Here is a 22,271-nt window from a genome sequence, read left to right on the forward strand (position 1 = left end):
ATAGACATGTTTTTCTCTTAGTACTTTAGAATAGAATATTTTTAATGATATTCTTAGGATGAATTACAAACATTTCTACAAAATCCTTTTATATATTATATAACCTTGGTTGCAGAGTAGTTAATAAAAAAAATAACAATTTTACTGTTTACTTAGAGGGCTTTATACCACTTCTTGTAACATATTTTTTAATGCTTTAGTATTACATCATCATGCGTCCACTGCTGTCACACCTGTGTTTACTATTTCTCCCACTTATGTTTTTCTCAATCCTCAAAGCATCAGCCCTGGGAATATAGATGTTAGAGCAAATCTCGCCCATTGTTAATATTTCCTCTATACCCATCTTAGTGAATAGACTTTTCCATATATTAAGTAGCACAGGCTGCATAGCCAGTGTTTTTTAAAATTGCAGTGGTATTCATAAGTGAGGCATGAAATCATTTTAGTAGATTGCATGACCAGTGTTTCTTTTTTAAGCTAACAAAATTAAACCAGAAAAGAAATCAGCACAATTACATATAGTAAGTGTGCTACATATAGCAATGTGAATATGTACAGTCACATATATTGTTTTGTGAAACTTTGGTTTCAATTGTATGTGTGTACACAAGGATATGCATTGTAAAATGTGTTGCTGACCATGGGTCATGGTCAAAATATTTTGCCAGATTGAGCTGTTTAAAATGGTCTTGGCTGGGCCCACTGGCTCATACCTGTAATCCCAGCACTTAGGGAGGCCGAGGCAGGCGGATCACCTGAGGTCAGGAGTTCGAGACCAGCCTGACCAATATGAAACCCCGTCTCTACTAAAAATACAAAAAAAATTAGCCGGGTGTGGTGGCATGTGCCTGTAATCCCATCTACCCAGGAGGCTGAGAGAGGAGAATCGCTTTAATCTGGGAGGCAGAGGTTGCAGTGAGCCAACATCGCGCCATTGCACTCCAGGCTGGGCAACGAGGGAAACTCTGTCTCTAAATAAATAAATAAATAAATAAATAAGTCTCTTCCTGGTTCTCAAGGTGTCCTAGAGGGAGAGAAAACAGAGAGGGAAAAAGAGAGAAAGAGAGAGGATAGAGAGGAGTAATAGTCTCATGAAAACAGTGGTTCTTATGCCTAGTTTACAATATGAATACCACGGCATTACTCATAAAGAAACTTGGCAACTGTCTCACAGGGAAATAGATCATTTGCTTCAAATACACACATTAATAAAGTAGAAGATAGTGCTAGTCACTAGTAAACTTTGCTGTTAAATGCAAAACTTAGTTTTGTCTCTCAAAATAATTTTATGTAGTGTGTTATTTTATTTGAGTCTTCCACATGTAAGAAGACTATTATATAATAAAGTGAATTTATTCCCTTCCCAAAAGTTCTAGCGATATGGTATTTAGCACCTCAGATTCTGTAAATTATTTGTTTTGTCCAAGGTGTTTTAAATATCACATTTCTAGCATTAAACATAAAAATATAGAAATATTTAGTCAAAAGATCTTCATATTATTCATTCTGAAATACCTTGCTTCTGAAAATAATGAACCTGTTTTTGGATAGATAATAGATCCCTTTTGTAAAACCTGACCAATTTGCCAAAGGACCGGTCTTCATTAAATTGACAGAAAGCATGCTTAGATAGAGATAAATGAAAGGGTTAAATTGTGAAGTTTTTTTTTTTTTAAAGTCCTAATGAGTTTTTAAAAATGTTTGACCTCAGCTGCTTTTTAGTTTGACAGTGTTTTTGTTGACTTTTTTTAAAGCTAGAACTTGAACTTGCCCCCCTATTTGCTTCAGAAAGAATCCATGTTTATATACACACCTAATATCTGCACCCAGGTTTAGAAAATAATCATCCTACTCCTATTTAGAGTATGCACTGTGAGCATTCAAATGGTGGTTTGGGTTTGTATGCGTGGCAGGGTGGGGTGGGGGTGGGCGTGTGTGTGTGTACAGTCGGCCCTCTGTATCTGTAGGTTCTGCATCTGTGCATTCAACCTTGGATTGAAAATATTGTTTTAAATGTGTCTGTACTAAACATGTACTGATTTTTTTTCTTGTCATTATTCCCTAAACAATATGATATAACAATTTATATCACAACTACATTGTGTTAGGTATTATAAGTAATGCAGAGATGACCTAAAGTATATGGGAGGATGTGTTATATGCAGATACTATACCACTTTATATCAAGGTCTTAAGCATCCTTGGATTTTGGTATCCACAGGGTTCAGAGGTGAGTCCTGGAACCAGTACCCCACGGATACCGAGGGACGACTGTATATTGTAAAGGGTCTAACCAAATGTGTGCCACTTTTTCCTAAGAGTTATGTCAGTGGTTCTCAAACTTTAGATAGTATAAAAATAATGTGATACCTTTATTTAAAATGAAGATTGTTGGTTTCATCCTCCAAAAGACCTTGATTCAGTGGGTACCAGTAATCTGCATAGTGGTTAAACACAAGGGTTCTGCAACCAGGCTACCTACTTGGGTTTGAATGCCAGCTCTACCACTGATTAACTCTGTGGGGTAAGTTGTTTAACTTCTCCATGATTCCAGTTTCTCATTTATACAATGGGGTAATAATAGTACCTTCCTTGTAGAGTTGTGAGGATTGAATGATACAGCTCACTGTTTTAGCCATTTTTATTGTTTTCAAATAAGCAGGTCAGTCGCTTCTGATGAAAAACACTGAATTATGAATAGGAAAATCAATTAAAAATGGCATAAAAACATCTATTATTGACACTTAGCACTCTTTCCATTTACTTAAAACCTTGAAATAAATCTTGGATTTGGTCTTAATGAAAGTGGCACATGATTAAGCCTACAAGAATTTGAAAAGTGGAAAACCAAGTAATAGTATTTGCATCATTATGTTTGATGAGAGTGAAAACTTATGTTTATCCCTATTTTATTGTTATGATGCATTATGTATTTGTCATCTAGGGGAAGTTGTTGGATTTTTTAGTGATAATTATAGAATATTGGTGATTTAAGCTTTTATATCAACTTTAACATTTACTTATGACTTTGTTAAATTGGTAAAATTCTTTTTCCCTTATCTGTTTTGTAATAAAAGAAAGACTATTAGACTGAAAAGTGAATATCAGTTTTCCTAATAGTTACTTTTTCCTAAAAAGTCTTTTCATTTAACATTTAAGAGAGAAATCTAATGTTATATGACTTATCTTTTGTACATAATTATGACAGAAAGTTACAGGAAGTATTTTTAAAAACTAATGTGTTGAGTCTCAATAACATAAGTTTTAAAAATAATTTAACAGCCTTAGTTACTCTAAGTCTGCTTTTCAATAATAACCAAAAAAAAAATCTTTAATGCAATGTGCCCTTGCTCCCATTTCATATGCATGATTGATTTTAAAGGCTGCTTTGCAGAAGAACTCCAGAATCCAGCTGCTAAGACTTACATTACATTGTTTTCAAACATAAAAAAACTCACTGATCCTTAACATACCTCTGAAAAAACTATACTTCTCCATCTAACCAATGGAGAAACTAAGGGATAAGAAATAAAGTACTTCAACATAACAAATTGAAACCAAAATTAAAATTAGGGTTTTGTTGTTGTTGTTGTTGTTTGTTTGTTTTGAGACGGAGTCTCGCTTTTCCGCCAGACTGGAGTGCAGTGGCAGGATCCTGGCTTACTGCAATCTCTGACTTCCTGGTTCAAGCGATTCTCTGTGGTTTCCTCTATCAGTGTGTCGTCTTAGGTCATTTTACCTCTGTTAGTTTAATCAGCTTTTTAACTGCTTCACTGTATTAAGACGTTTTGATTATATCATTATTTTGAATTGCTCCCTCTTAAAAATGAATATTTTTAACCTCAGCTTTTTGTTTCACTTTTAACAGCAGGAGTTCTTCTCCCTGAAAATTAATATAGTTCTCCCTTAAAAATATATGTAGTTCATTGAGAGAAACGTGTGTTTAATCACATGGTTGTTTATCAGACTAATTTGGCTTTCACGTCACAAGTGATATCCTTATTTGCAAGTTTTTAAGTAGTCGTTATTGCTGGTATGGTGATGATAAGAAATAAAAAGAAATTTTCCCATCTGCTTAGTTTTAGCAGATGCTATTATAATTTTAGTTTAAATACAATATAAATTTTGAATTTATACCATGCATTTAGTATTTCTCATAATTTTTATAATAAATTACAGGATCTTTTTATTAGAATGGGAGTGAATGTGATCCCTTTTGTCTGGACCTATTCATTTTTACTTTTCTACATTGTTTTGCTTTGCTTTTTAATATAATCTACCATATTGTTTGTATTTTTTTAATGTTACCTTATGTCCTTTTTTGGAGCAAGTAAATATCTTTCAGACCTATTGAATTTCTATCCAAAGGACATAATTTCTAGTTTGAAGTATCAGTAAAGTAAGGAATGATTTATTATGTAGTTCTGAGATATGGTCATGGAGTTTTTTTGTTCTCTACAGGGCCTCCCCACTCCCCCCACATACATACATACATTGCTGCTTCTTGAGTTAAAGAGAGGACCTTTTAATATTACCATTTAATAAAAATGAAAGCTTAGATATAAACTAAATCCTAAAACTATAATACAAGTTCAGTTGTTAGATTTCTTTATTTTTGTTTTGTTATAAAGACCCTCTTAAAAAGAATATAATATAGTAGGAGAAGTCCTGGGTTCTGTGGTTTCCTCTATCAGTGTGTCATCTTAGGTCACTTTACCTCTGTTAGTTTAGTTAGCTTTTATATGAATTGGAGATAGGTCTCTTTAGCCTAGGCTAAGGCTTGGACAAATTACACATTTTTAGTCCCTTTCAGCTCTGAGATCTGTGATTTTGTAGCTCTGCCATGGATTGTATTAAATGAAAGGTTAACTTGAGGGAGTGTGACAGCCTTGGAGAGGTTCTTCCTGGGAGATAAAACTCTTCTTGTAACCTCTGCGGCTTGACTGAAAACCTCCTCTCTTAAGTGTTAGCAATGTGGCCTGACTGTAATCTGAGCTGCTATGGAGTTTCATGTTCACCCCTGCAGGCCCTGTGCCTCAGATATGTTTTTCAAATTCAAGATAATGAGAAGGAGGTTTTAATAAGGTGTTTTGCTTTGTTCAAAAAAAATCTGTGTTCTTCTTTTTTAAGTTGAACTTTATTTATTGGGTTGATTCTGTTTTTAAAAACATCATATGAAGTTGAGTTGAATGTAATGGCCACACATATGCCTTATTTCGGAGGCAGAAGAGAGGCAGTAGAGTTGTATATGAATTGAGTTGGCATAAATCAAACTAACTGTGTTCCTATTCAGTTTTATAAAAGGTTAATTTGACTCTATATATTGGATATATATATTAGGTATACATTAAATATACATATAGAGAGAATATATATTAGTTTTAATATATAAAGTATAAATTGTTATGTAGCTATTAATGTCATTTTAATATAACCTCAGAATAAATATTACAGCTAAAAATATTTTAAGAAACAATTGTCTTATCATTGTACATTTAGTTCAATATGCCATTCCCTATTTGGAAATTAATCTTGTATTTTCATACTCATTAGCTCCATGGTACTAGAATGTTCCAGTAGCCATGTTGATTTATAATTCATAGTCATTTAGTACCTTACTACTCAAAAATGTTTTGCAGACAATACCTGGGAACTTGTTAGAAATGCAGAATCCAAGGTCTCACATCAGACCTACTAAACAAAAAACTGTTTTATTAAGATCGCCATGCAATTCTTATGCACATTAAAGTTTGAGAAGTACTAATTTAGTACAGTTTACTAACTAGATACAGCCACTTGAAAGTGTTATTTTATGTAGCTCTTAAGCTGTATGATTTCATTCATGGTTTGGCTTCAGAACTGTGTTATCTCTTGCTTTAAATGGAACATAAATATCTGTTGACTTCATAACTAATTGATAATTAAAAGATCTCAAAATGTTTTAGGGCATGTTTAGTTGTAGGGGTATATGTCTTCATTGTTCCTGTAAGTTTCTATGAAGAGATAACTGTGTTATCTCTTCCTTTAAATGGAACATAAATATCTATTGACTTCATAACTAATTGGTAATTAAAAGATCTCAAAATGTTTTAGGGCCTGTTTAGTTGTAGGGGTATATGTTTTCATTTAGTTGTAGGGATATATGTCTTCATTGTTCCTGTAAATTTCTACAAACTGCATGCAAAATATACCCTATTCCTTGTGTAGTGAGACAACTGAGATGCAAGTAAAAATTCCTCTGTGGTTTGCCATATGTGCAAATAAGAAATCTATGATTTGATATTAACAAGTACACCAAGTTCGGTGAAAAGAGTTATAGCCATCCATCTGCAAGCTCTGGGGCAAATTTGACACAGTCATCATAATAGCAGATTATACTATGAAAAGTTTAGTCCTCACTGAATACTTAATAAAAATCCACCGTAGGGACAACATTGTTCCAAGTCTTCATAGTTACAATAGAAGTTGAAGACGCTCTCTAGTTCTAGACCCACTTACCTGGTTGGCCAGTCCACTGCTTGACCATCAGCATTTCTTTCATAAGTATATTTGGCAAATTGGAATGTGTAGTTTCTAATAAATATCAGCTACACTGTCCCACTACATCACTGTATTGTTTCTACTCTCAAATTGTTTAATCTGGGTTATTTAAATACATATTTTCCCTACTTGGTCAATTCTATGAGTTTGAAATTATATAGATATTCCTAATATGTAATTGTTAATACAAATTATCTGTGATCATTTTTTCTTAATCTGTTAGGTTGAACTGTCTTGCCATTTTTGTAGATAAAAAGCATATCAGCAATTTCATATGGTTTAACCTAATAAAAGAAATTTAAGGGGCTCTGTCTTATTTTTGTCACTCAGTAGCCACAAGGAATTATCTTGTTGTAACCCACTTTTGCTTTTATTGTTTTTGTTTGCTCTTCTAACAAAAGAAAGTGCCCTTTAGGAAAACAATCCCCTTACACTGAAATTAATGAATGTAACAAACATGGGGCTGATAAAAGCTAATGGTGAATTAGTAATTTATAAGTACAGTTTTTTTTAATTATCACATGGTATAAACATTACAATAAGACTTTTCATTAATCTGAGATTTTTGGTTGTAGTTTTGTTTCAGAAATCTAGTTCTTTTTCACAGTAATTTTTTTTAAATAGCTTAAATTATTTTAGGAAAAAAGTGTATTGAATGAATTGGAGAAATTCAGTATAATTTTACAAAAACTAAGATGTAGTTACTAATATTTTTGTTACTGTTGTTGACAGTTCACTAAAACTTTAGTAATTAAACCAAGCTAGTTTAGTTGTTAGTAATTAATAATTATTTTGGCCATTTGCCAATGTTACCAGGTGAAATGAAATGAGCCACACAATTATGAAAGGAAATAGATGCTATCTGTGGAGATGGTTTTATTAAAGACTACTAAACTGATATTAAGAATGTGTACGTCATTTTGTTTAGGTCTTTGAATGTATTCCATATAGTTGCAGTCCTTTTAGCAACCCCAACAGCAATAACTAAGGTTTGTTAAATTGTATAGTTAGCAAACCAAGGCAAAGGTATAACAGTTCTCCAGGAGTGTGTTTATTCACCTACTGGGAGACTGCCTGATGAAGCATTTCTTAAAGGTGATTTGACAACCTGTGAAATCTAGGGTGAGTTTCCAGATCTTTGTCATTCTGGGCTGAAAGTTAATGATGTTAAGAAAGTACCCGAATTATAAAGCAAACTGAAAGGTGGGGATGTGGGATGAAACCACCAATGTTGAAATTTCAGCTTCTTTTATACTAAGCCTGAAGTTCATACATAGCAAATAAATACATTTTAAAATATAAACTGCAGAGCTTTTCTTGCGTTTTACTATTACAGAGAAAAATAATTGTGAATTCAGTGTGTGTTAAAACAACTTCTGTTACCACATTTTGGGTGTTTTATATTATGTGTTATCAAGCTGTGTTTTTGTGTTTTATTTTAGCTTATTTGCACTAATCTTGATGAACTCAGGGAATTAATCACAAAAATCGAGAATGAACTCAAAGATCTGGAAAACAGTAGAAAAAAATCGGTAGGTGTTGATCCAAAAGTTCTATCTATTATTGTCAGCATTAAAATTTATTCCTGCTTTTTCCTAAAGCCTTTTTGAAATCTTGTTTTCCTGGATTACATGAAAATTTACAATGAAAGATAGAAACATTGTTTCTTTTATTTCTCCTGTGTGGTCTAGTTTTCATTTTTAATAGACAGAAATCGTGCCAGGGGCAGTTAAATTAATTTTGTTTGCCTGGTTTGTATCAGGTATAGTTTTAGATATTTCCCAGTATACTGGCTGGTTGTTTTCTGACTGGTAGTTTTTTGGGTAATGTTTGCCTTGCAAATATTCTTAATAATTATATGCTTTTAATGGAAGTTTATTGCTTAGTAACATAAAATTTTAATTCAGTGTAATATAAAAACAGATGTAAATTGTTTAATACTGCCCCAGATAATTTTGATACATACTTAACAATATGACTTTTTAAAGAACCTTTATCTGCTGAAAGTTTTTTTTAACTTTCACTATATCCTCTAAATTATAATTAATCTTTACTTTCATTTTCTAATATTTTTATTGTTCTTGAGAGACTAGAGTTTAAGGGCATATATTCACCTGATACTTGGTAAAACACTCAATTGTGCTATTTATTAAATCAATAACACCTATTTAACTAGCATTTATAGTTGGGCTATGCACAGATTTTAAACACAATTACATACCAATAAATAAATGGGAAAGGCTTTAAACCTGAAGAAAATCATTTTTTTTAAACCTTTCATTTTGTGCCTTAGGGATATCATGAAGCCACTTTTAGATCTATGCTCAGAACCTGTTAATATAAATATGTATAAAATATGGTTAGTGATTCAGCAAGTTTGATATCAGCAGATTTGTATTAGTCATTTTATATGTTGTTAGGAAAGACATGTTGGTAGCACTCTGAAAGGAGGAGATTGCAGTACCATAAAAGTACAGCCTTCTGAAGTTACTTAGTACTAGGGTGAAACAGCCTTAAGCATTTCAGAAGTCTCATGTGTGACAGATAACCCTGAGAGTATCATGGTAATTTAAGAGAGAGAATAAATGCTCATGATGATAGTCATCAATTAGCAAGAAAACATTATGTTCAATAATTAACTTGAGAATGTGGAAAACTGCATATTTTGGAAATATTTTCATTAAAAATGGTTTAGATTCTTATATTTTTATACATATACACTTTAGGTGTATAGGCAGTCTCTTGATATGGAAGACCATGTGTTTCATTAAAATTTACTGCTGTGATATATTCCTCAAATATTTATGTTATGTAAATGTTATTTACTCTGCAGCCAGAGGGTTTTTTTTTTTTTCTGTTTTATGCTTAGAAAGGACTAATTTTGTTCGTTAATAGGAAGGAATAGTCTTTTTAAAATATCACAGTGTTACTGTTTTTTGCAGAAGTTGTTTGTTTTTAGGGAGGTGTCCATATTTCGTTCTAAACAATTCTGTTAAATAAATTTGCCAATTTTTTATGCTACAGTTAAACATAACTTTTATTTATTCCCATATTATAAATTAGAGGGTTTTTTAATGCATAGTTTTAAGCGTAGTTGAATTATGTACTTATGGTATATATTATAGGAGAAAAAGACTTCTGCAAGCATTCTAGAGGCTTCTGTAAAGCCGTTCACCTCATTTCCATTGGTACTGTGTAGAAGAAGAATAAAAGAAAACATAAACCACAGCCAGGCGTAGTGGCTCAGGCCTGTAAACTTAGCACTTTGGGAGGCTGAGGTGGGAGGATTTCTGGAGCCCAGGAGCTCGAGACCAACTTGGACAACATAGCTAGACCCCATCTCTACAAAAAATAAAAAATTAGCTCAGCGTGGTGGTGCATGCCTGTAGTCCCAGCTTCTAAGGAGGCTGAGGCAGGAGGATCACTTGTGCCCAGGAGGTCGAGGCTGCAGTGAGCTGTGATCATGCCACTGCATTCCATCCTGGGCAACAGAACCAGAGCCTGACTCAAAAAAACAGAAGAAGAAAACATAAACTACAAATATTTGACATTGTATTCCTTGAGGGCATGTTAATCAGAAAATTTTAAATTACCCTAGGGTTTAGTTGATTTGATTTGTGTCTCTAAACTTTTAACTTGTCCATGCCCCCTGATGTTTGCATATTAGTTTTAAGATATGTTTTCCACCCTTCAAAAAGTAGAAATTCTTGGAACTGTACTCAGCAGGGATAATCTTACTGAGATTACTAACATAAGAGCTCTTTCTCCTTAATTTAAACTGTTTAAAAGATTGTTTACATGAACAGATTATCTTAACCAATGAAACAGCCACACAGCATAAAGCAAATAGACAATAAAAGTTTGCATCTATTCTTCCTTATTTTTTACAAAAGCTAATATTGATTGTGATAGATGTTCTAGGAATTAACTTTATTAAAGGTTTATGTTATGTAATGTATGTTATGTTACATGTCATGTTTTATGTTATGTATGTTTACTGCCAGTTTAGCATCATTTGGGAGTAAGGTGTTCCACTTAACTGAATTTCTAGATAACTGAAACGTAAACCTTTGATACTAAAACAATTTTAATGGAAAAACTTCCCTGACTCCTTGTACTAAACACAATTTAACCTTTTCTTTATGACTTGAGGGTCATCGTTATGAATAACAATATTGTTACTCTAAAAATCTGTTGGTATTGGTAGCTCTGATTAAAAATTCACCAAAAGGCTTTTAGGTTAATATATTTTGAAGGATTTTGTTTGTATTTTTGCTTTTGTTCTGTCTTTTTTTCATTGCCAGGCTGTCTGTCACCTGTCATTTCTTGTGTGTGTCCATATGCTTGCCCTAGCTGATATATTGTGGATTAAGAAAGCAGGTAACCATACTTACTACAATTGAGTTCATAGTGAGGACCTGAAGGATTTTCTTAATAATGAAGTGTATAAACTTGGTAATAGTGACAACTCTTTTGACTGATGCCTTGTCTTGTGGCCTTCCTTCACTATTGTCAGACAAATGAAGTATTAATACTGATCTTCATAAGAGTATATCACTGTCAAAACTAAGTATCTAGAGTCAAAACAATTCTTTTATTATCAACATTCATATCTATGATAATGGCTCCAGTAACAAGATATATTCCATTATAAATATTTCTTTTTATAAATTATAAGTGTCATTACTAAAGGTAGAAATTACACATGTGATAGAGGATTTAACATGGATTCATATAATACAAACACCTAGCTGCTTCAGGAGGCTTCTCTGCAGGGACTTTCCAGATAGTATTTCCTACCAAAGTAGAAAAGCAGCAGGGAAGAATGGCCCCATTTTTTCACTCAGGTAAACATTCCATTTTAAAAGTTTTTTTGTTTTTAATTAGTAAACTTTATTTTTTAGAGCAGCTTTATGTTTGCATAACAAGGTCTTTTTAACCTTTTAGAGGTTTTGTCATTGAACTACTCATTGTACTGGAAGACTTAGTGTTTTAAAATTTAGATTGTTTACTCATTCTTGCAAAGCAACTAATTTTGTTTATGGTTAATGTGAAGAGAAAAATGCTTTAATTTTCTGAAATTTATACTCAGTTCACTTGATCCCATCACTCCATTTAGGGGTTTAGTCCAAAAAGTCCTCATCATCCTTTAGATCCTGTGGTACTGAACTTAATTTTTATCTACTAGATATTTGTTAAAAGTGAGACCTCTGGTTGAGATAAATATGTAGTTTGACAAAGCCCTTTAGTTTTTTCTTTCTCATCATTATTTACTTGATAGCATTCTTTCATGATCTAAAGAAGAAATCGGAACATTTTGTTTTTATTTTTGTGGTTTTAGTTAGCAGATAAAATTTGCATTTTGCTTCATTATTTAAAAAATACCTGTTTTAATGTAGGAAATTTATTAGTTTTCCTGAAAGATAGAGCTAAGATATTGATAACTTTAGCTGATCTTATTGTACTTGAAATTTGTTAGACAGTATTGCTTTCTAAATAATAAAAATGGGAAGATTTCGCCAAACTTATATTTCTAAGTTTTTCATATAATCCCCTTTTCCCTCATATTTGTTTAATGCCCTTTACGTTCTGTATCATAGTTCTGATTTTCAAAGAAGTTTCAGTCTTTTTCAATTAAGGAAAGACCCTTGTAGAGATTGGGTATGAGGAAAAGTGAAAATTTTGCAATAAATATGTTATTTATAAGGAAAAAAACCTCTTCTGGGTTATGTGATGATAAATGAAAGTCTTATAAATATTGATAATTAAATTTTAAATGTAAGACCACATCTTTTCTAATACATCTTTTATCAGATAAGCCCCTCAACATTGAGTAAGATCTAAGATTTTATTTATTTCTAAATTTTATAATCAATATGTAAGGAAAGCTATACATATTGAGCACAACCGCCTGTGTGCTTTGATCCTGTGATGCTATTTGGAATTTAACTTTTGTTCTCCCCATTTCTTCTCCCTACCCCCAAAAGTAATGTACACAATGATGTATTTAGCAGACCACTCCTAGTAGTGGAAATTTGGAAACAATTCATATGTCCAGCAGTAGCGAGATGACTAACCAAACAATATTAACACACTGTTATATAGCTAGTAAAATTGGTAGATCATTGTTACAATACGGAAATATTTGTGAAATGTTAAGTTTTAAGACATACACAATAGGCCAGGCGCGGTGGCTCACGCCTGTAATCCCAGCACTTTGAGAGGCCAAGGTGGGCGGATCACGAGGTTGGGAGTTCAAGACCAGCCTGGCTAACATGGTGAAACCCTGTCTCCACTAAAAATACAAAAATTAGCCAGGCTGTAGTGGCGCGTGCCTGTAATCCCAGCTACTGGGGAGGCTGAGGCAGGAGAATTGCTTGAACCAGGGAGGCAGAGGCTGCAGTGAGCCAAGATTGCACCACTGCGCTCGAGATTGTACCACTGCACTCCAGCCTGGGCGACAGAGCAAGGGGATCTCAAAACAAAAAGACATACAAAATAATATGTACATAATGATTACAGTATGTAAAAAGGTATGTTAAAAAGAATTAAAGAAATTTCAAGTAATGGATAAAATTAATCTTTATTATGTTCTTAAAATAAGGTAAATTCAGAATACAATAATAATACTTCTCTTACCTAACCAAAGGGTGTACATTAGCTAGACTGAATATTAGAGAAGTCAGAAGCTTAGATGCTAACCCCCCCAGTTTTTTGGTCACAGAGTTCTGTATAAGCCAGTGGTTATCAATCAGGGATGATTTTGCTCCCCTTCCCTAGGAGACATTGATTGTCATAGTGGAAGAAGTGGCACTGGCATTTAATGGATAGAGACCAATGATGCTGCTGAACATCCTACAGTGTAATGATCCTACAATGCACAGACATTCCTCCGCAGCAAGGAACTGTCTTGTCCCAAATGTCAGTTGTGCTGAGGTTGTAAAACCCTGGTAAAAGCCTGTATTTGCTAAGGGCCTTATTCTTTCCTTCTGTCCACTGCTGCCAACTTACTTGGAGAGAAAACAAGTTGATGTTTTGAAAGTTAGGTAGAAATCAGTGAAATCATAATACCAGATCCCATCATAGAGAGAATTCTATTACATAATATACTTCTAATTAAGACTTGATGGAACTTGTGAATGTCTGTGTTAACCTTTACCCTTCATGATTCCATCGATGATTAAGAAAGATTCTTGACCTTGGCTTCCCTTAGTATAGGAAATAAGTTACAAACAATATGGTTATATATGTATTTTCTTTATTCAGTTTTAGAAATATAATGTGATATATTCTTACATGAAGATATTGTAAGGAATGATAACATAAGTAAATGGAAAAATATTGACAAGTAATGTTATAAGATAATGTTATAAAACTACATATAATGTTATAAAACCACTTATTACACATGTAATGGTCGTGTGTTATGTTATAAAACTACGTGTAATAAGTGGTTTTATAACATTAATAACGGCTTTCACTATATGAATACTCATATAAGGCAAAGAAATTATTGTGCATTAATCTTATTTTCTAACACCTGTAAAAAATAAATTTTATTCTATTATATTGAAGGATAATGGAATTTTCCCTCTTCTCTCCGTTTCATGTCCCATTTTCTCAGTGAGGTATCAAGTCAATATTTTTAATATTATTTTATAGCCAGCTGTTTAGAATACAAAATCTATTGTACTACAGTGTAAGGAGCTTTAAGTATATTCAGAGTTCTCAGTAAGCCCTAATTACTTTACTTCATGGCTTTGGTTGTAATAATCTCTAAATTATTCTTAAAATTAGTTTTATTTAGGGTTTTAACAGTCACATCATGTGTACAATATGTTTTTTATTCTAGATCTTCTGGTAAACTCGTTAATGGTTAACAAAACTGAAAACTATCTCAGCTGTGGGAGAAAATCAATGTACCTTTAAATAGTTACACTAAGTCTTTTAAAAATTAAAATGACCTTTTGGAAATGTTGCACAACAGATAAAATGTGCTTTTTACCTGCTTAGTTACAGATTCTAGCCTTATTTATTAGGTAACTATTTTCTGAATGTCTTCTATGTGCTGTGTATAGTACCAGGAACTTGGTAGGAATCCAGAGATTAAAACTAAGTTCCTATCGTCAAGGAATTCACTTACAGAGTAAGATTTTTTCCTCAACCTGTGGGTTAAAATATTTATTTATTTTAATTTATTTTTATTATTTTTAAGATAGGGGCTCCTTGCTCTGTCATCCAGGCTGGAGTGCAATGGCACGATCATAGCTAGCTCACTGCAGCCTTGACCTTCTGGGCTCAAGTGATCCTCCCACATCAGCCTTGAGAGAAGCTGGGACTAGAGGCTGAAACCACCACACCTGGCTAATTTTTGTATATTTTGGTAGAGATGAGGTCTTGCTGTGTTGCCCAGGCTGGTCTCAAACTCCTGGGCTCAATTGATCCTCCTGCCTTAGCCTCCCAAAGTGCTAAAATTTTTATTTTTAATTAGGGTTGATTGGGCTAGTCCCTGCCCTTTTATAAAATATTTCATCTTTTATTTTCAAGCTGTGTTTATTCAAAAGTTAGCAGACACCATAGACATTTGCTCACTTCCCTTAATTACATGTTTATTTTAATATGTTGTTTGGGAGTAGGGTAGAAGGGCAAATAACATGAATTTTATGGAGAATCAAATGTTAACTGACATGTTCAGAATAATAATGAAAAAGGGGACCTAGATGATAGGAAATGTGAACCAGACATATATGACTGGTAAAGCAAACAAAGCTTCAGTTGACTGTAGTCACTGAATTATTTGAGAATGCATTGTCTTCATTCGTATCCTACTGTGCACAACTAAGAACTAGATTTTAACTTTTGTTTACAGTGCTCACTGTTTCTACTTACTGCAGTTTGGCTTGATGGTTTGAATCCCATCAGGGAAACTTGCATGAAAACAATGTTTGAAAACCTCTCTCTTCCAAAGAAAGTTCCCATTAAAAGGGAAAAAGATTGTATATTGTTTTTACATCAGGCAGGGAGTTAATGCTGTATATTCCATATATCCCAGCACAGAGTTGAGTTTCAAAGGAGTTGACCTAAGTACAGATCCTTCTGTAGTCAAGAGCTTTCTAGTGTTTCTTTTTCTTTTTCTTTTCTTTTTTTTTGGAAACGGAGTCTTGTTCATTTGCCTAGGCTGGAGTGCAGTGGCGTGATCTCGGCTCACTGCAACCTCTGCCTCCCAGGTTCAAGCGATTCTCCTGCCTCAGCCTCTCGAGTAGCTGGGATTACAGGCATGTGCCACCACACCCAGCTAATTTTTGTACTTTTAGTAGAGACGGTTTCACCATATTGGCCAGGCTGGTCTCAAACCCCTGACCTCAGGTGATCCACCCGCCTTGGCCTCCCAGAGTGCTGGGATTACAGGCTAGTGTGTCTTTTATAATTTGCTTTAAACCCTTTTTTTTTTTTTTTTTTGAGACAGAGTCTTGCTCTATCGCCCAGGCTAGAGTGCAGTAGCATGATCTCAGCTCACTGCAACCTGCGCCTCCCGGGTTGAAGTGATTCTCCTGCCTCAGCCTCCTGAGCAGTTGGAACTACAGGCACGTGCCACCACACCCAGCTGATTTTTGTATTTTTAATAGAGATGGGGGTTCACTATATTTGCCAGGCTGGTGTCGAACTCCTGACCTTGTGATCCACCCACCTCAGCCTCCCAAAGTGCTGGGATTACAGGCATGATTGCCACCGCACCGGCCTAAACCTTTTTCAATCACGTATCACATACCCTTATTCAAATATAAGTAACATTTTAGATGTCAAACATTTTTCAAAGTCCCAATAAATTTGTGTTGTCTTCTGTTTAACAGTTTGATTACTACCTTCCATGGTTCTGGAAAATTGAATTTAAATCTTTGAAGGTTAAGGTAAAAAAATGAGCTTTACATCATTCTGAGTTTTTGTATTATAGAAGATATAAAAATCTTTGGAAAGACTTTAATTCAGTGCCTTTTGTGAGTTGGGAAATTATGTCAAAACTCAATGGACTGAATATTAATAAAACTTTCTTAGCATCTTACTAGACTCTGTAGAAAAAGAAAAAAATTATACATTATATATTGAAGGAAAATTAACCCAGAATCCAGCAGAGAGCACAAAGGAGCCTAAATAGAGATCACAGAGTACACATGTGGATGTTCCACTACTTTAAAATAGAAAGACCTTAGGAGAAACCAGTTCTTTAAGATGTAATTCTAATAAGTAGTAGCAGCTGTTTTTAATTAGTACAGGAGATGTTTAAGGCGGATTTACTGACAGCATGAAACACTGATAAAATATTTATTTATTTTTGGGACAGAGTCTCACTCTGTCACCCAGGCAAGAGTGCAGTAGTGTGATTTTGGCTCACTGCAACCTCCACCTCCCAGGCTCAAGCAGTCCTCCCACCTCAGCCTCCCCAGTAGCTGGGACTACAGGTGCACACTACCATGGCCGGCTAATCTTTGGATATTTTGTAGAGACAGGGTTTGCCATGTTTCCCAGACTAGTCTTGAACTCTTGAGCTTAAGTGATTTACCTTCCTCGGCCTCCCAAAATGCTGCGACTATAAGCATGAGCCCCCATGCCCAGCTAATGAATAATTTTTTTAAAAAACAATTGAAAAAAATATGTAAAAGCAGGTCTTAGGAGTTTAACAAAATAACTTGTTCATAATGATGACCCAAGTCATCAAGTTAGATTATATTCATTATATTGTCAGAAAATCTGAAAGACTTATATTTTAGGAACATTTTAATCAATTTTTAAATAACCTTTTGTATCTAAGGAAGAAACCTCAGTTACATGAGAAATGTGCTTATGTAGTAGAACACTTACTGTGGGCCTTTTCTGTCAGAGTTAGGCGTTGTGAGAGAATATGAAAAAATAAAAGTAAGTAGGATACTGTCCCTGCTTTTCAAATATTTCCCGTCTTAATTTCACTTACATGGAACTTTTTATGCCCCTCTTATGCCAAGTAAACATGCCATTACTTTGTGGTTTAGATTGTGCTGTGAATTGTTTGAGAACCCATCTTTCTGATAGCATATAGGGATCTGTTAAAATATCATCAGTTTGTTGGCTAACATCAATTTATTGAAAACAGTCAAATTCAGATACTCAACCAGTGGTTAATTTCTAGTCCACGTTTCATTCTTCGTAAATGAAAATGATAGCACATTATCTCTAAAATGTATATTGTTAGATTTTCTTCCCCAGTGATAGTGAACTACCTTACCAGGAATGTGACCTGTCACCCAGTTTTTCCCCCTCTATAAAGCCGGAAGTCAGAGAAACTTGCGATGTTATCATTATTGTTATTGTTGTAGTTTGCCTTCATGCTTTCTATTTAAATGCTAATTTAGAAATATAATGGAAATGTTGGATATGCTATTCAATGTATTCAGTGTGGGATGCCTTTAAAGTACAAACACGTTCCTTTTCTCCTAGTCTTAAAATTGGTAAGAGTATCAAGAGAAAATAATAGCATATATAATAGTTCATGTTAGAGCTTCTGTTAGTGTTAAAATACTTTTTAACTTTTTTCATATTTATATGGATTATACTGTCAAAATAGCACTTTTTCAGGGACTGTGTACCAACATGATTAACATGATGTTTTACCCCCAAAACTGTGAATATGCAGGAATATGTTAGTATGGTGGTAGTTTCTGTAGGTAAGCAGTAAGAAAAATAGGTGAATACTTATTGAATATAGTATTACCTTTTCATTTAATAGTACTTAGACTAAGGAGAATGTCAAATAGTTTATTAAAATACTTAGTTACAGTTTATTATATATATTCTGTTTTTATACGTGTGAGTTTAGATTATACCTTTGGATATAGTTAGTGATTTTAAATGAGACATCTTTTAGTGCCCAGCTAACTCAGTCAGTGGAGCACGAGACCCTTAAATAAGACTTCTTTTTGTAGGGATCCATTTAGCTTTTCTAAAAGGTAGTTGCATTTTAATTAAAAAACATAATATGGCCGGGCGCAGTGGCTCGTGCCTGTAATCCCACTACTTCAGGAGGCCAAGGCAGGTGGATCAGTTGAGGTCAGGAGTTCAAGACCAGCCTGGTCAATATGGTGAAGCCTCATCTCTACTGAAAAAACAAAAATTTAAAGTTAGTTGGGCGTGGTGGCAGGCGTCTGTAATCCTAGCTACTAGGGAGACTGAGGCAGGAGAATTGCTTGAACCCAGGAGGTGGAGGTTGCCATGAGCCGACATCGCACCTCTGCACTCCAGCCTGGGCAACAGAGCAAGACCCTGTCTCCAAAAAAAAAAAAAAAAAAAAAGAAAAGCATAAGATATTGATATTTAATACCTTCTCTACCACAGAATTTATGTCTGTGACAAGAATTAAACTTGTAACAAAAAATGTTTTGTGCTTCATGTGTCTGTGATCTAACAACATATTTGTAAATAAAAGCATATAGGAAAAAAGCATTCATACTTTTGTTGTATATGTTTTGTACTGTTCTTTTTAATAAAAATGTTATCTCCACAATAATACCATCTCCATTTTAAAAAGCATTCTTTGTATATTTTTATATGATTTTAATTTTTTCTTCATATGACTGCCGATACCTGTTTTGTTTAGATATAATATTACAAGAAAAATCTATGTAAGTAACTGTATGGCTTGTATAAACAAGTGACTTTCACCTAAGTTTAATGTACAAAGCATCTAAAAGTGTGCAAAATGTATTTGTTGTAATGAGACATTTAATATAGAATTTATTTATGTCCCTCTTTTTTTCCTTTTTAGGTATCCAATGTCCCCAGCATCAGTAGATTGCCAACTCCCTTTCCTTGCCACACTCCAGCCAGTGTTATGCTGGTGCTGTCATACCCATCCCAGATTACTGTAGCAGAATACAGTTCTTTAGTTGTGAGGTAAGTTTCCCTCCCCACTCATTTCACATACATAGAGATGCAACTTTTCTTTTTACAATATTGTTTAGTTTTGTAAGTTATTTTTTATTTTCCTTTATGATTCCTTAAGTTATTAATCTGTTACACTCAAAGACTTATAAAACTGCATAATATAATGAAGGACTTAATCTTGTGACCATAGACCAGTTCCTTTTTGTAGCAATCCCTATGGGGTTATAAAACCTCCAGTGTTTGGTAGTTGGGCCATCTTATGGAAAGGGAGCTGGCAATCTGCAGCTGCCGTGGACATTGGATGAGAAAGCATGAAAGGTAAGCTTCAAATTTAAATTATGTTGTATGTCTTTGGTTCCATAATGTACACTTGAAATTCATACTTTTGTTGATTCATAAAAGAAAAATACTACTTGTCCCTTTATAAAGTGACCTTCAGTAAATATTTGAATTATTAAATTCATATAATGCATTGAGATTCTCTTAGAAAGTATTGTTTGCCTATGAAAATAGTGAAAATTCTAACATGGAAACAGTTAATTTATCCCTATATTCACATACTTGTTTATAAAGGAAAGTCAGAACTAAAATTAGATGCGTAAAGCTTACTAAATATATTTTTTATTAGAGAAAGTCATAGCACTGCTCCACAAATGATCTTTTACTAAATTATCTGTCTGCCATTTTTATCTTTGTTTCTGTATTAATCAGTATAGAGAAAGAGTCTTAAGAGCCTTTCTGATTTTTATTACATCCACATTCTGTCTTTGTGTTTGAAGACAGAAGAAATTGCTGTTTTGCTTTTAATTCACTCTTAACTTTAGGTCATTATAATTTCAATTATTATTGTAATTTTAATTATTATTGTAATTTTAAAAGTTAAAATAAGTCTTAGAGATTTTAATTCTTATAGTACAGAGATACCCACATGTAAATATAGGTACTTACACAATATAATCTATGTCTTCTTTAGGAATTACCTTTGTGGGGTCCAAGAAATACAACATTGTATAGTGGAAGGAGATTAGACGTTAGTATTTAGAGTGTAGAATTCTAGTCTAATGGCTGCTTCTATCTGCAAATACAGTTGTGTCTCAGTATCCTTGGGAGATTGGTTCCAGGACCCCACCTTCATACCAAAATCCATGTATGTTCGAGTGCCTTATATAAAATGGTGTAGTCTTTATGTATAACCTACACACATCCTCCTTTAGACTTTAAATCATCTCTATATTACTTATAATATCTACTACAATGTAAATGTGATTTAAATAGTGGTTATACTGTATTGTCTAGGGAATAATGACAAGAAAGAAAAGTCTATGTGTTTAGTGTAGACACAACCATTCATTTTTTTTCTTCCAAATATTTTATATCTGTGGTTGGATACATAGGGTCAACTGTACTTCCCTCTGTAACTTTAGACCATTTTCTTCTAGAAAATAAATGCCCTTTTAGTTTCCTTTCAACTTTAATAATTTCGTCCTAGATGAAACATGATCATTGTTCTTTGTTTTTCCCTTGTCCGTGTATATGAATAAAGTTGATCAATCAGAAAAGCTATTAGTAGCTTTTAGTTAATGACCTAATTTAAAGTTCAATAAATATTTGTTTGATTTTTAAGTAGATTTTTATATTAGACCCAAGATAAGGCAGATTATCATCTCTAATTTCTTTTATATAACTTTTCTTCTCTTTACATTAATTTCATTGTATACCATGAAACTCTGAGACCACTACTAAGTAGAAAGGGACAGTGTCATTATTTTAATTTGATTGGGGTTATAAGCACCATGTTTTGACCAAAGCAGATGATACATAAAACAGGCAGTGTGAGTTTCCCTTTTACTCTAAGTAATTAAAGCACCTTACCTCAAATAGCAATCCCAGAACAGTTAATTTTCAACTTTTTTAAACCTCTGCATGCTTTTGAGCAACATAAAAATTTGACTCACATTCTCCATGGCAGGGTGGGTATAGGGGTGCCCTTTGTTGTGGTCATTATATTCATATGTATGTGCTAGACAAAGCATTTTATTAGTCTTTACTTTTCTATAATTTGTGTTATGAAAATAATAAACTTTTGGGTTTGTTTTCCAAATATAGAATGATTTAATAAGCATTTTCAAATTATGAATGAAATACTATACCACCACCACTACCCCAGACTGAAAATATATAAAGAAAGAGAAGAAGGCCACAAAACATATAATGTTAAAAGATAACAGACATTTCAAAACAGATTAGTGGGTAAGACAGAGTTGTATGAAAGAAGTCTGTTCTCCGATCATAATATTTAAGCTTCCTTCCTTATATACAGTCTTCTAGTTCAGTAGTATATTTCTCCATGTTGCATTAAATTTCTAAGATTAGTAATAAAAATAAAAGGTAAAAACTTTCTAATCTTTTAAAAACTCTTTTCTACAAAAATTAATATTGTAATTCAACAGAGGCAGAAATGCAGTTGACAAATATTTTGAAATAACAACATCCCAGCTACCCAGTCTCCCCATCTTGTGCCTCATCTACCTAGACCTAAGTAAGGTCTTCTGTGCCACAATACTGCTAGTCGTTCTGCATCCCCACCACACTACCACATGTTAATCGAGGCAGCAGTCATACTGCCCAGAGTAGCTCTACAACTGTCATTTTTCTCCTGTAACTCCCGGTGAGGAATTCAGCATGCCTGGTGTTCCCTAGCCTTTGAACAGTTTTCCAGTTAATTCTGCCACAAAGAGTATAGTCTCCCTACTATCATATCTTTCCTCTTTCTTCTCTAACTTAGGAAAGATTTACTTCCACTCTCACCATTTGAC

The 22,271-nt window shown here is 33.6% G+C and overlaps 1 protein-coding gene across 7 annotated transcripts in view; it reads left to right on the forward strand.

The window, feature by feature from the left end:
- BRD10 (bromodomain containing 10) overlaps window positions 1-22,271 on the forward strand; it is a 141,960-nt gene that overhangs the window by 57,205 nt on the left and 62,484 nt on the right. For 6 of the 7 annotated variants that reach the window (XR_008504531.2, XM_063649541.1, XM_063649542.1 and 3 more), the window contains one exon: window positions 7,986-8,075. The exons of the other annotated variant lie outside the window; for it this stretch is intronic. Coding sequence is in view for 5 of the 6 variants with exons in the window: in XM_063649541.1 (XP_063505611.1) it covers window positions 7,986-8,075 (90 nt within the window). In the remaining variant the exon portion in view is untranslated. The remainder of the gene's footprint in view (window positions 1-7,985; window positions 8,076-22,271) is intronic. 7 annotated transcript variants of the gene reach the window in all.

The sequence above is a fragment of the Pongo pygmaeus genome, chromosome 13, assembly GCF_028885625.2.
Source record: "Pongo pygmaeus isolate AG05252 chromosome 13, NHGRI_mPonPyg2-v2.0_pri, whole genome shotgun sequence".
Taxonomy (NCBI): Eukaryota; Metazoa; Chordata; class Mammalia; order Primates; family Hominidae; genus Pongo; species Pongo pygmaeus.